Here is a 12,810-nt window from a genome sequence, read left to right as displayed (position 1 = left end):
TCAGGTGAAGACACGGGAAGAAGACGCAGGTGTACACTTGCGGGTGAGCTTGCTAACCGCAATAGGCGAACTTGAGCGAGAGCACGCAGCTCTCGTGAAGGTGCAGCTGGTACTTGTCGGGCTTGGACACGTGAAGGACTTCCACGTTGCTGCTCTCCATTCCCACCGCCAGCCACTCGCCCGTCGGACAGTAACCCAGCGAGAAGATCTGAGAGGGGCAAATGACCAGAGTTTTGACACCAGACCAGAGCCCCGCCCACTCCTCCCTGGCAAACCGGGTGGTTACCTGTGACGTAAAGTCGTGCTGCTGCAGTTGGCGTCCTTCTCTCAAGTCCCAGCAGCGCACCGTGTTGTCCAGTCCTCCCGTCCACAACTTGGTGCCGTCGTTGGAGATGTCGATGCAGCTGGCTCCGTCCGTGTGGCCCTGGAATTGTCTGGAAAAAGTGATTTTTAACATTTTTATTGCCTGAATCACTCATTCGATGTAAATGGTACATGTTTTCTGCATTGTCTCCGGCCTTACCTAACGAGCGTCTGGTTGTGCAGGTCCCAGACCACGATGTTGCCGTCGCTGCAGCAGGAGAAGCACACCTTGTTGTCGGGCGAGATGGCCAGAGCGTAGCAGGCGGGCGCCGACGACGTCAGCTCGGCTTTGATGCGAGGGGTAGGCGTGGCCAGGTCCCAGATGGACAGTGTGCTGGCTTCGCCGCCCACGATCAGCGTGCGCCCGTCGGGTAGGATCTTGCATGAGCGGATGTAGTTGTCGCGGTTCTATTGGCATGAAAGACATTTTTTTTGAAAAACATTTTTTCATGATGTTTATTATAGTCTATATAAACATGTATATATTTCTATTACTGTATTATAGCTATTAAAGGCAAAAGACCTCTCAAGACGCCACAATTGTTGTTGTTGTTGTTGTTGGTGGGTACACTATCATTTTTTAGCTATTCCTCAGTTTTTTTTGTGGAAGAATCTTAATTAAATTTGGTAGGTATATTCTAAGGATGGTTAAAGATAAATCTAGAGAACCCATTTTTTCGTAACAGGGTAAAAGAGGGCGTAAAAGTTCTGTAGATAGAAAAATGCATGCTATGGATCGTATCATGGTTTTGCATTCATTTAGCCATTGGGCCAGCTGCCAGAATGAAATTGTAAAAACTTTCTAATACTATACTTCTATTCAGGTAGCATATGTATATTTAACATGGTTCCTGTATCTTTTTCTTTCTTACCAATTGTATGCTGAACATATGACCCAGATTTCATAACCTAGAAACATGCTTCTGCAACCCTGAGGTATCCATGATGCAAAAAATCTGTTTTACTTGTTGCTGAGTAGAAAAAAAAAGACATAAGACTTGACTTACCAGACAGTCAAGCTGGGCCATAGGACTCTTGCTGCCTGGCTGGCTGATATCCCAGACCTTGACGCAGCCTTTTCCCCCCGTATAGACGTGGCGCGTGGAAGTACTGATGGTAACGGCGCACACCACCTCGCCGTGGCTCAGGCTGTGGATCTGCCGGGCGTGACGAGGGATGCCCGGACCCAGCAAAGCGTCCGGTGGGAAAGGCACCGGCTGCATTTGACCATCGGCGCTCACATGGAACGAATAAGCCCTGCACATCACAAACAGACATGAGTCATTGATGGGCTAGACAACACTAAAATAGAGGCAGTATTTACACAAAGATGATTTCATCTATAAATCTGGCACCAGAGAGCCTGTGGTGTCTTCCACCAACAGGCACACACATCAGTGACATTTGTTGAAATGGGCCAGGCCGCCATAATGGTATTCTGTCTCACAATGTGGAGTCAATGTGGCAGTGCTAATGGAGGATCAATAGTGGAGCAGGTGCTAGTCAGGGGCTATTGACGTAAATCGTAACCATGTAGGGAGGGGGCCATAAAGATGTTTATTGTCTTTTATAAGGATTCCCTGAGTGTAAAATGGGATTAAACAGAACAAAATGCAAGGAAGGGTGGATAAAACTGTATAGATGTTGTTTGACTTCCAAGTTTAATTCCTATCATATTCTTGAGAGTTCCTGCAATAATTTAATCAACTTTTCCCAAGGAAATTCTTTTAATGTGGTAATTTGTATTGTTCCTGCAGTAAATAACACAATTGTAGTAATCACCATATATTAAAAAAAATGAAATCACATCATGGGATGTGGAAAATCTGTTTTTGCAAATGTCTTTGCTTTAATTAAAAGAAAATGGGTGCTCCTTTGCCAGCAGGGTGCAGTGTAATACAGCCATAACATTAAAAAAAAGACAGCTTTTACGCCAAGGCTTAATAAAGTAATGATCTTGTTTGGTTGTCATGATATTGTCTGTCTGCATGGTTGCTTCATCTTTTGTGTTTCAATGTGTATTGCTTAACTGCTTTTAAAGGGTTAGGGTTAGGGTTAAAAAAAGAGATAATTGAAGATTTGCATCAGTCCGTCTGTTAGTATTGAGTGTTACAATTACGTTAGCATTGTTTTAAATAAGCAACATGTTATGGTCTACATTTGAATTACTTCAAATCTTTGATGATTTTCTCTGCCGAATAAATGTTTCACAGGTCAAAAACAAGACATATTTGTATTCAACTCCTGATTGGCTAAGCTTGATGTCACAAAGAACTTACGGTTTGCCGCCAGATGAACTGGGTAGAGAAGATGACAAGCCCGGGGCCCTCAGGTGAGCTCTAGAATCGTATGCCACCTGGTAGAAGGGAGGATTAAAAAAATCCAGGTTCATAAAAGACAATATCAAATCTTGGTTTCTGTCATGCAAATGTGCCTTTGACAGTATTCCCTCGTTTATCGCGGTTTTAGCGGTACATCGCGAAGGTTGGGGTACTACAGCGTAAATATTTTCCACAGTGTTCCCCTGTTTCAAAAAACGTGAAAATGTATCCAGGCTAAGCCGGAAAACTATCTGATAAAGTACAAAGTACGTTTTTGTGGGTGTCAATTCCGAGACCTAGCTATGAATCAAACACAGATACAAAGAAATGATGCGGCTCACCATGGGGCTTCGAGCGTAGGCGCTGGCGGCTGCGCTGATTTGGGGCGACAGAGTCAGAGCCCCGCCGAAGCCTCCGGGGCTGGCCAGCTCGCCATTGAGTCCTGCGTGGGAGACCACGCCAAAATGAGCCGGGTAGGAACTGGGGGGCACGGACATGGGACTGCGTAGTGCTGGGAAAGGCCGGGTGAGGGAGAGAAAGGGGAGGATATTTAGACAGAACGTACAAGTATGGTAACAGAGGGATTGAAGGGAGGTTTTCAAGGTAAAGCCCGGATTTCTCACCGAGGGGGTCGGCTGAAGACGCCGCTTTGCTGACCAGGCGAAGGCAGGAAGTGCTGGGACCGGCAGCTCCGGGTGTCAGGGCCTCACGGTGGGATGGCGATGGTGTGCTGGACTTGGACAAGGGCGACTGGGATTTATCCATCTGTGTACAATAAATGTGGAATATCACTAAAAAGACAGGTGCAGTTTTTGAGTAAGGATTATACGGGTTCACACAGTACTTCAAAGTGGATAGACTACACCTGCCAATCCAATCAGAGGTTATCCAGACCAATGGCAATCCTTGAAATAGGTTTGGGATCTAATTTGAGTGACTTTAGAGTATATTTTGTCATACATAGGTATAGTTTCTTGCCTGTGCAGGATCCTTGGCTTTGCCTGCAGCGGGGCTACATGGGTTCGGAGTGGAGGGGGCCTCGGCAGGACCCGAAGAGCCCGGAAGCTCTTTTCTTAGGGCAGGTGCTCGGTCCAAACCGTTACCACGGGGAGAATGAGCTGGACTGCCTACAGGGGAGTTTGCCTCCTGATTTGCAACGGGAACACAATAAGGTCAAATATTTAATCTATTATGTCAGGAACATGTGCTAGCTAAGTTGAACTTGACACGAAAAAGGTCCTGAGCAACTAGCCCTTGTTCAAAAATTCCCAGTCATTGTGTTGCCTAAGGTATTGCATTTTGCATTATATTAGATTCTTAAAACAGGAAAGTTTGGGTTATTTTTCTCCCATTTCTCTGCTGTTGGTGAAAGGTCTGCTTACAAAAGTATGTAGAATCACATTTTAAGAATGCAAACTTTGAAATGAATATTTCGGAGGTTAAAGTTGCATCTGAGAATCATTGAGAAAATTGTACTCAAATTTTTGTTTTGATAAAATGTACTTTTGCCTTCATTTGATATCTAGAACTTTCAATAGCAGTCAAAGATTTAACATGAATGGTAACATTCATTTTAATAAAAAAAATGCTTGTGTAAATGCTCTATTCTCATTTGGTGTTTTTCCACTTAACCTTTGTGTAACAGTTTTTTTTTTTAAAAGCAAGCAAATTCATCAAATTCAACCAAAAACTGGATTAAGTCATTGTCCATAAAAAGGCTGTAGTCCGCCTCTCATATACTTAAGCCATGCTCACACCACAACAGATGACTCAGCCTCAACTATATTATGATATATGGGGAACAACTCAGCAGGGTACAAGAGCCCATATCGCCTTCATATATTAAAAGAAAAAAGAGATGGCTTTTCCAGCTGCGTTCATCACTTTATCTAAAAATCCTGCCTAGGGCTTCTTGTGCTTGGCATTTCTGATCAAGTCAGCAACTGCAGTATATATACCCACACACTCTCACACCTTTTTTCTTGTTATTACACATTATTATCTGATTTTTTGCTGGTTTGCAACAAGGGAGAACTTGTGTGTTATTGAGTCAGTAAAAAAAGATAGATTTTAGGTAAAAAAAACATTTTGATCACTATGGGATATATTTCAAGGATTAGTTGGCAAAAGCAGACTCAAGCAAAGAGGCGGATGGAAGATGGCAGAGTGGGTGGGGCCACTGAGGTTTAAAAGTAGACTTATAAGCATTGGTAGCCACACACAGATTGATTTAATGAGTAGGCTTAAAGAAAACAGAGAAATGACAATATGTAGCGTATTTTCACGACTATAAGGCGCACTTAAGTCTGAAATTTTGTTCAAAATAGACAGGGCGCCTTATAATCCAGTGTGCTTTATATATGGGGAAAAAAAAGTGTCATTCGTTGAGGGTGCGCCTTATAATGCAGCGCGCCTTATAGTCGTGAAAATAGGGTAGTCATTTTTCAGGATTCTATGCAGTGGGAACAGTAGCGTCATCTAGTGGGAAAAACTTGGAAAAAAAGAAGCCAGAAGGTAGTTTAATGGTCATGTTAAAATGAGTATATAGATTTAAAAAAAATAGTTTCTTGGTTGCCAATTTTCATGATTTAGCATCAGACAAGCAGAAATATGATATTATGGCATTGAAGCTCATATGAGAGAGATTTGGAAGGAAAAGGCAGCAGGAGACTAAATGCACCCCATATCTGCCATTTTGATCACAGAAAAGTGAAGGTAATAACATAAAAGATGAAATATTTAGAAGGCCTAAAGAAAATCCAATAAATGCTCATTGTCTCCACAAACATCTTAACGACCACATGTGAGAATCTATAGCTTACAATTTCATGCAACTCTAACATGATTAGTGTCATATGAAGTCATTATGGAATGAATTATCACTTTCAGTAAGGATAAATAACTAATACAAGGACGCTGAGGAATTTCATTACACTCTAACCAGGCTCATTTATCAATATATTATAAAAGCTGTGGACAGCAGAAATGGCTTAGGCTTTCAAAATCTCACATGAACAACCATGCCTCCTTGTAAACGTTGTCATTTAAGCTTGTGAAGGTCAAATGGAAAGGTGCCTGCTACCACAAATAACTTTGCTCAGGCACACAAGAATCTTAAATGGCCTCATATTTATGGAGTTTATGGAGCCAACTGTTGCATTACATTTTTTTTAACCTATTGCCGTATGTTCCTCACTATAAGGTGCACTGGAGTATAAGGCTCACATTTAATGAATGGCTTATTTTCAAGTCAATTTGATATAGAAAAGGTGATCTGGATTATAATATGCAGTAGTAGTAGTAATAGTAGTAGTAGTAGCAGTAGCAATAGTAGTAATAGTAGTAGTAGTAGTAGCAGTAGCGATAGTAGTAATAGTAGTATTAGTAGTAGTAGTAGTAGTAGTAGTAGTGGATTGTGTTATATAACAATGAGATAGAGCTGTGCTAAAGGGAATTTGATAGAAAATATTAGCTAATATTTATCCATATACAAGGCGCACAGCCATCTTTTGGAAAAAAAAAAGCCGGTCTTATAGTTGCGCCAAATAGCCCAGAAAATAGAAAATATTTCTACCTGCGAATCTAACACGCTAAGCCCTTTGTGTTTATATAGTTATGCTGTGAAATAAGTGTATGCAAAATGTGTGTTTTGATTCAGTAAAACGGAGAGAGACGGTTAACTGACCTCATTGGACACATCCACGACCAAATTGTCCTCACTTTTGTCTCCATCACTGTCCTGCACGCAAGAGAAAACACCAATATTTGTTTTACTTTTCCCCAAAGACGTCACATAAGACTTGTGTTCACAGAGCGCTTTAATCACCACGGCTGAAATCAGCTTGCGTGCAGAGAAGCAAACACACACAGGCGTGCACTCACACACACCGATCGATACATCAATATCCCTGGCAACACTATGCCCCCCCCTCCCCATCAGTCCACCGAGCCGCCTTCGACACCGAGACACTCTGCACCAAACATCTGCTGTCCCTATATTGATCTGACTTATACACACACATACAGTTGCTCTTTCTACATCAGCTGCACATTTTTGTCTACTTTCCACTAGACATCTTCCATTCGCTGCCCCCCCCCCCCCCCCCACCCGCTTCAATTTCTCTCCCTACTTTCTAGGGCGAGAAAGATGGCACTTAGTCGCCATGGTAACTGAGCTTTGATAGCATCAGGGCCTGCCTGATCGTCCTCATTGACATCAGTGACGAGTGACAGTGCCTAATTAATACACGGGCGATTTCTGCAGTTGGCGCCGTCCTTGGCGGAGGGCCGGGGGACGTGAAAAAGTCAGACTGGGAGGAATTGGGGGTTAAAAATAAAGAGGGAAAAGTAAATAAACAAGTCATTATTAATGCAGCTGAAATGCACTAAAAAACACTCAAAAAGTGCTCAAAACTTGATTTAAACGACCTTGGCCATTCCTGAATGACAATATATAGACTAATCAACGCAAATGTGGCTTTAAAATTTTGAACTTTCATCTTTTGCATGAAACTGATTAAAATACTTGAAAACGTGGTGCCATTGTAATGTTAGAAATACATAAGTATTTAACCATGAAGGCTGCAAAGAAAGAAAAATACGTACATATGAATGTGGCGCGAGGGCCTCTTTGTCGTCACAGCGTCTCCTCTTGGCCTCAGCTCCTCCCTGGGAGGAGGCGTAGCCACCTGATGGCCCTTGTCGCTCCTCGGGTGGTTGACTGTCTGACGACGATGCTGACTTACTCTGAAAAGGGCGAAAACAACAGTAAATGAAAGTTGCAAACTTCTACAGGTTGTTAGCATCTCATGTTATGATGATCATAGCCCTGCATTTTAAAGTAGAGTTTTTTAGTTGAAAGTTTTTTTTCTTGAAAATACTTCTTTTAAATTTAAAAGTAAAAAGCCACATACCAGCCCTAAAAACACTTTAAAAAATGACTTGTTGATCCTAAATGCTTAGACAATAATTTTAACAACTGACTTTTGTGGTACTCACTCATGATACATAGGTTCATTTTAGTGGTATAATCAAAATAAGTACTTTCAGTTGTATTTAACTTTAAATAGGTGTAGGTTTTTATCCACTCCTGGACGTTTATTGACCACACCCTGATTTGCCAGTCAGCCAATCGCAGAGCACAAGAAGATGGACAAACATTCACGCTCAGAGCAAATTAGAGTATTTTGTGGATGTAGGAGGAAAGCGAAGTACCCGGAGATAACCCACACAAGCCTAGAAAGAACATGCAAAATCCACACAGGAAGTTCTGAACCTGGGATTGAACCTTTGATTCCAGAACTGTGTGCTAATCACAGGTAGATACTGATAAAAGCAAATAGGGCAACTTTGAAAATAAGCATAGGATGGGAATATCTCTTAAAATGAGACATTAAAGCTACGCAAAGTATATTTACAATACGGCGCTCAGAAGAGTGGATCAAAGTGTAGGATTGTTTGGCCAGCCAGAGTTCATCCGGTTAGGGGCCCTTCTATCCCTGTCCCCCCGTGGAGAAGTGCAACAAGGCAAAGGAAGCAGCTCACTGGGAGGACAGGATGGAAGAGAGGAGGAATAACAACACAACAGAGCTCATCTCCCCTCCATGGAGGATTGAAAGATGTATGGCTGGTGCCAAACGTTAATTTCTCTTGCTGCTTCAAAGTCAACACTGTATATTTAGTAATTAACTCATGCTACGTAGTTGGACTGCAGCTGCATGTCGAGGGAGTGAAAGGCTTTTTTTGTTACCACATAAAAGCAGTGGAAAACCTGCTTATATATATATTTTTTTAAAAATGGCACTCTAAAATTGGTTTTTGTGGTATTTTCTACAATCAAAAATCAAAAACCTGAAAAAGAATACAGTGAGGGTGAATACAGATTTTGTCAAGTGAAATGTTGACATTTTTAAATAAAACAGAATTAAATGCCATTTTTGTAACCAAATTCTTCAAAAATGTCAAAGAATTTTACAACTAATTCCAACACGATTTACACTTTAATGAATTTAAGTCCTACCACGGAAAACCCAATTTTGATGAATGATTTGAGCTAAGAGTGTTTTACATTAAGGGCGTGTTCACAGAACAAAATGAACTCATAACTCAAGGCTACGCCCTACGGTGAAAGGAGAGTCATGCATCAGAGTTTTATGACCCCAAAACATCAAAAGATGTCTTTCAGATAGAAGAAGAGTGTCAGGTGGGCACGCAATATTTATCATGGACAAAATAGATATTGTGGAGATTGTTATGAATGGCTATTGTAACACACTTTGCTGCGCTTGTGTATTTCACTTGCTCAATCAATGGCACACACACACACACACACACACACACACACACACACACAAAATTACTCACCCTGCTGGGTGCTCCCTCTGGGATTGGGCGGAGAAGCATGAAAAAGAGAGAAAAAAATGTCAGATAAGCGAGAAAAAGGGTTGACGTCAGAGCCGAAGACGGGAACAGCAGTCAACCAAGGTTAAGATCCCTCATCTTGTTAAAACGCCGCCATGGACAGATTTTCTGACACCAAAAAAAAAATGCTTTATTGTGCAAATACTCAATCAAAACAGAGCCTTTGCTTCTTTTTTTATATATATATTTTTAAATAAAATACATCTTTCCAACTGGGCTTTATTCACAAATCTTTGGCGCTGAGCCCGAAACAGATAAGATGTGCCCAGAAGGTGAAGGAAAGTTCAAATGCATGAGGTTCTGTAATATGAGATCAAACGAGCTCCACCGGGTGGTCTACTCAAAGGAAGAGTGGTCTTATTTCTTTTATCGTTGAAAGTTATAATATTTCTGGTCAACCCACATAGGAATTAAAGAAAAAACTAGATGTAGTAAATTGCCTTAAAAATGCCATTTTAGTTTAATGCTAATAAACAAGGCAAAACCCAAAATGAGGTTGGCTAATTTCTGGAAAATATGGAAGGGCTTGGTGGTATATTTCCATTTATTTCAATGTGGAGAGATGATTTAAGATATGAATGTGGAAACTAGAGAAATTACAATAGCATGTTAAGGCAGCACTTTTCAAGTCATGCACAAAAATGATTTAGGATGATCTGTTGAAATTTGGAAAAATGTGATCATTTTTGTGCTTTGGGCAAACTTTCTAAAAAATGTGTGTGAAATACAATAAAATAAGCTATCAATTGCTTTTCTTCCATTCAAATTTGTGGGAATCCGAGATAAAACATTTACGTAAACCCTATTTAAAAGTATTAGGGGGTTCTTAGTGACCCTCCTTCGTAAATTTTGTTTAAAAAAGATTTAAAAACTTAACAGATTTATGGAAAGGATTCACAGTTGATTTTCTTAATGCTGATTATCACTATACATAGAAAAGGAATCTCAGAAACAACTTTAGGGTGGGAAAACTTGCCGTGAAACTTTCTGAGGTAGGACTTTATTCTAATAATCATTGACAAAGCAAGTAATTTTGCGTGCGGCTTTGATACCTCGGAGATGTTCTGCGTCAAGGTGGTTGCGTTCGTCCTTGGCAGCGAGATGAGCCGACACCCCTAAAGCCCCCGTCAGAGCCAGGAGCCCGGAGCCACCCGTGCCCAGAGACAACCCGGATGGGTGTGGCGTGAGGGGGATACCCGGGGCGTGGTGGGACAGGTGCTGGAGCTGCTGCTGCTGTGGCCACAGGGACGGGAGAAGGGGAGTATGGGGGGGAGATGGATGGATGGGGGAGGAGGAGAGTGAGGGGGGGGGGGGGGGGGGTCGTTAGGAAGGAAGGAAAGAATCAGAGGAAATCATAAGAGTGTGATTTGATAGGATGGCAGTGAGATTAGAGGATTAAGAGGTTGACACGGCAGATAAAAAAAAAGCCAAAGAGGGAAAGGAGGAAATTGAATCATCAGCAAACACGGGAGAAAGATGTGGAGATAACGATCAGGAGGGGTGAAGTTCCGCAAGATGGGATCATAAAAGAATTCAAGTGGAAAGTGTGAATGGAGAGAAGAGTGGTGAGACCATGATGGATGGTGGCGTGTGGTGGGATGTCCATTAGGGTTAGAGAAGAGGAGGATATGACAGGAAAGGGAGAATGATAGAAGAGTATAAGAAAAACAGAGATGCTTCAGGCATAGGAAATACATATATACAGAAAAGGAATATAATTCTTTTTTTTTTTAAAAATGAGGCTAATGTGAAAAAAAGCTTGTGTAGTATCGTTTCGCAATGCAAAAAGCCGTTAATGCTTGGTAATGAAGCTCTTTGTATTTGGTGTTTTACTTTACGGTTTCAACAATTCATACAAGTGATTTCTTTTCAAATTCCTCTAAAGGAAAAAGTTGAATACAACAAGTGAAAGAAGGTATTTTTCTTTGCTACCATTGTAATCATTAGAACTTTCTTTCGAGGTACTTCCATCCACTGTAAAGAAAAAAAAAACACTTGCTCGCAAGATACTACAAAGAAATTGCTGAAAGAAATGTCTGATCGATCTACCCCCCCCCCCCCCCAAAAAAAATCAATTTTCAATTCTTTTACAGTTTTTTACCCATTTAAAAAAACAAATCCCCCTTCAGCTTTACAGTGACCTCAACTGAGATGTAGTAAACCACTTGAAAGCTAGCAACATTGTACTATTTTCAGGAAAATGTTCAAAATCTATTCCATTTGCACATATGCTTACAGTCCACACATTTGTATTAGTGATCAAAACTGTGGCACATAAGTGGTAAACCACAGAAAAAGGGACACTAATCACATACATATATATTCAGGTCTTGGCTACAAATCTAATGAGAGAGCTAAACATTCTTGGGTGTCGTTATTCTATTTTTGTGTGGTGGTGACTCACCCCGATGATGGCGTTGAGTTCAGCCATGGTGACCTGCTTGGCCCGCTCCACTGCTTGCACAACTTGTTGCTGATGCTATACAAACAAACACACACACACACACACATAAATAGATTGTGTGGGTTGTTTCAGAATACATGACAACCATTTCTAGATTCAATTACAAATACTCAGGGTTAAAAAGGAATTTAAGTCTAGTCCAGATATGGGCAAACTACGGCCCACGGGCCACATGTTTATGTTTCATATGTACTGTTAACGGATGCACTTTTTCATATGTATCGTACCTTGTGCTGACCTGGCCCATCTGTCAAATTTTTGAAGTCAACGTGGCCCCCGGGCTGAAAAGTTTGCCTACCCCTGGTCTAGTCTAACTATGGGGAAAAACACTAAATAAAAGCATTTTCTCTTTGGGGAGATCCTTAACACTGTCATAATAATAATGTATTCCAAATGTAATTGACCAATTGAAAATGACCAATGCATCTTGCATCTGAATTTTCAATCAAGACACAAGTACTTCAATACATGTAAACTCATGTAGAGGATGGCAACCATGCATAAAAATGCGCAAGACTCAAATCCTGGTGTGTTTATAGAAGTTCCCAAAGTAATCAGTCACAAATACGCTCACACACACACACAAAAACACACACCGTGTCAATATTGATCAAACTAGCAGAGCTGTGACCTCGCTGTCTGTGGGATGCACATTCATCAGTTCACGCTTATTCTGGGACAACAAAAAAAAACCTCTGCAAATTTGTATTCTCTGCACGCACACACTTTCATTTTACATTGTTTGCGGCATCACACGTGCCTCGGGCAGATTGCTAAATGCCACATCTTTTGACCTTAAAAAAACGCCAATTTACTACAAAATTCCCCTTGTCCTACCGAGGTCCTTTTGCCCCAGATGTGTAAAAGTTGGATGCAAAGTTATGTTTAACCTGCATTATATTCCATTTTTTTAACATTCATCTTCTGTTTCGCTTATCCTCAAGAAAAGTGGTGTCAAACATGCGGCCCGCCGTCCGTAAGTGACCCGCTAGGGATTCCGATCTGGCCCATGTGGTTGTTTCGTACTGTTTCGTTTTTGTAATTCACTCATACTATACATACATAATTAAATGCTTTCACTTTACTACTCTTAAGTTTCATTTGTTTTATTTTATTTTTTTAACCACAAATTTGATTCCCTTTATAATCAACATACTAGAATGAATAAATTCCTGGTCAAATAATTCATAAATGCCCACAATTAATATGGCAATTTTGATGGAATATATGGAAAACTTGCAA

At 41.0% G+C, this 12,810-nt stretch overlaps 1 protein-coding gene across 6 annotated transcripts in view; it reads right to left on the bottom strand.

Moving 5' to 3' along the window:
• tle2b (TLE family member 2, transcriptional corepressor b) overlaps positions 1–12,810 on the bottom strand; it is a 54,308-nt gene that overhangs the window by 2,669 nt on the left and 38,829 nt on the right. For 3 of the 6 annotated variants that reach the window (XM_077717832.1, XM_077717831.1, XM_077717835.1), the window contains 13 exons: positions 11,509–11,583; positions 10,157–10,337; positions 9,048–9,064; positions 7,290–7,430; positions 6,370–6,423; positions 3,663–3,830; positions 3,308–3,449; positions 3,026–3,195; positions 2,643–2,719; positions 1,371–1,620; positions 524–771; positions 287–434; positions 22–208 (listed from right to left, as the gene is read on the bottom strand). In XM_077717832.1, the coding sequence (XP_077573958.1) occupies positions 53–208; positions 287–434; positions 524–771; positions 1,371–1,620; positions 2,643–2,719; positions 3,026–3,195; positions 3,308–3,449; positions 3,663–3,830; positions 6,370–6,423; positions 7,290–7,430; positions 9,048–9,064; positions 10,157–10,337; positions 11,509–11,583 (1,827 nt within the window). In that variant the 3' untranslated portion in view covers positions 22–52. Of the gene's footprint in view, positions 1–21; positions 209–286; positions 435–523; positions 772–1,370; positions 1,621–2,642; positions 2,720–3,025; positions 3,196–3,307; positions 3,450–3,662; positions 3,831–6,369; positions 6,424–7,289; positions 7,431–9,047; positions 9,065–10,156; positions 10,338–11,508; positions 11,584–12,810 lie in introns of those variants that run through there. The other 3 variants (XM_077717836.1, XM_077717834.1, XM_077717833.1) reach the window with 3 other exon arrangements.

Source organism: Stigmatopora nigra, chromosome 5 (assembly GCF_051989575.1).
Source record: "Stigmatopora nigra isolate UIUO_SnigA chromosome 5, RoL_Snig_1.1, whole genome shotgun sequence".
NCBI classification, from domain to species: Eukaryota; Metazoa; Chordata; class Actinopteri; order Syngnathiformes; family Syngnathidae; genus Stigmatopora; species Stigmatopora nigra.
Note: the sequence above shows the minus strand (reverse complement) of the source record. Positions and strands in the feature narration are given on the sequence as shown.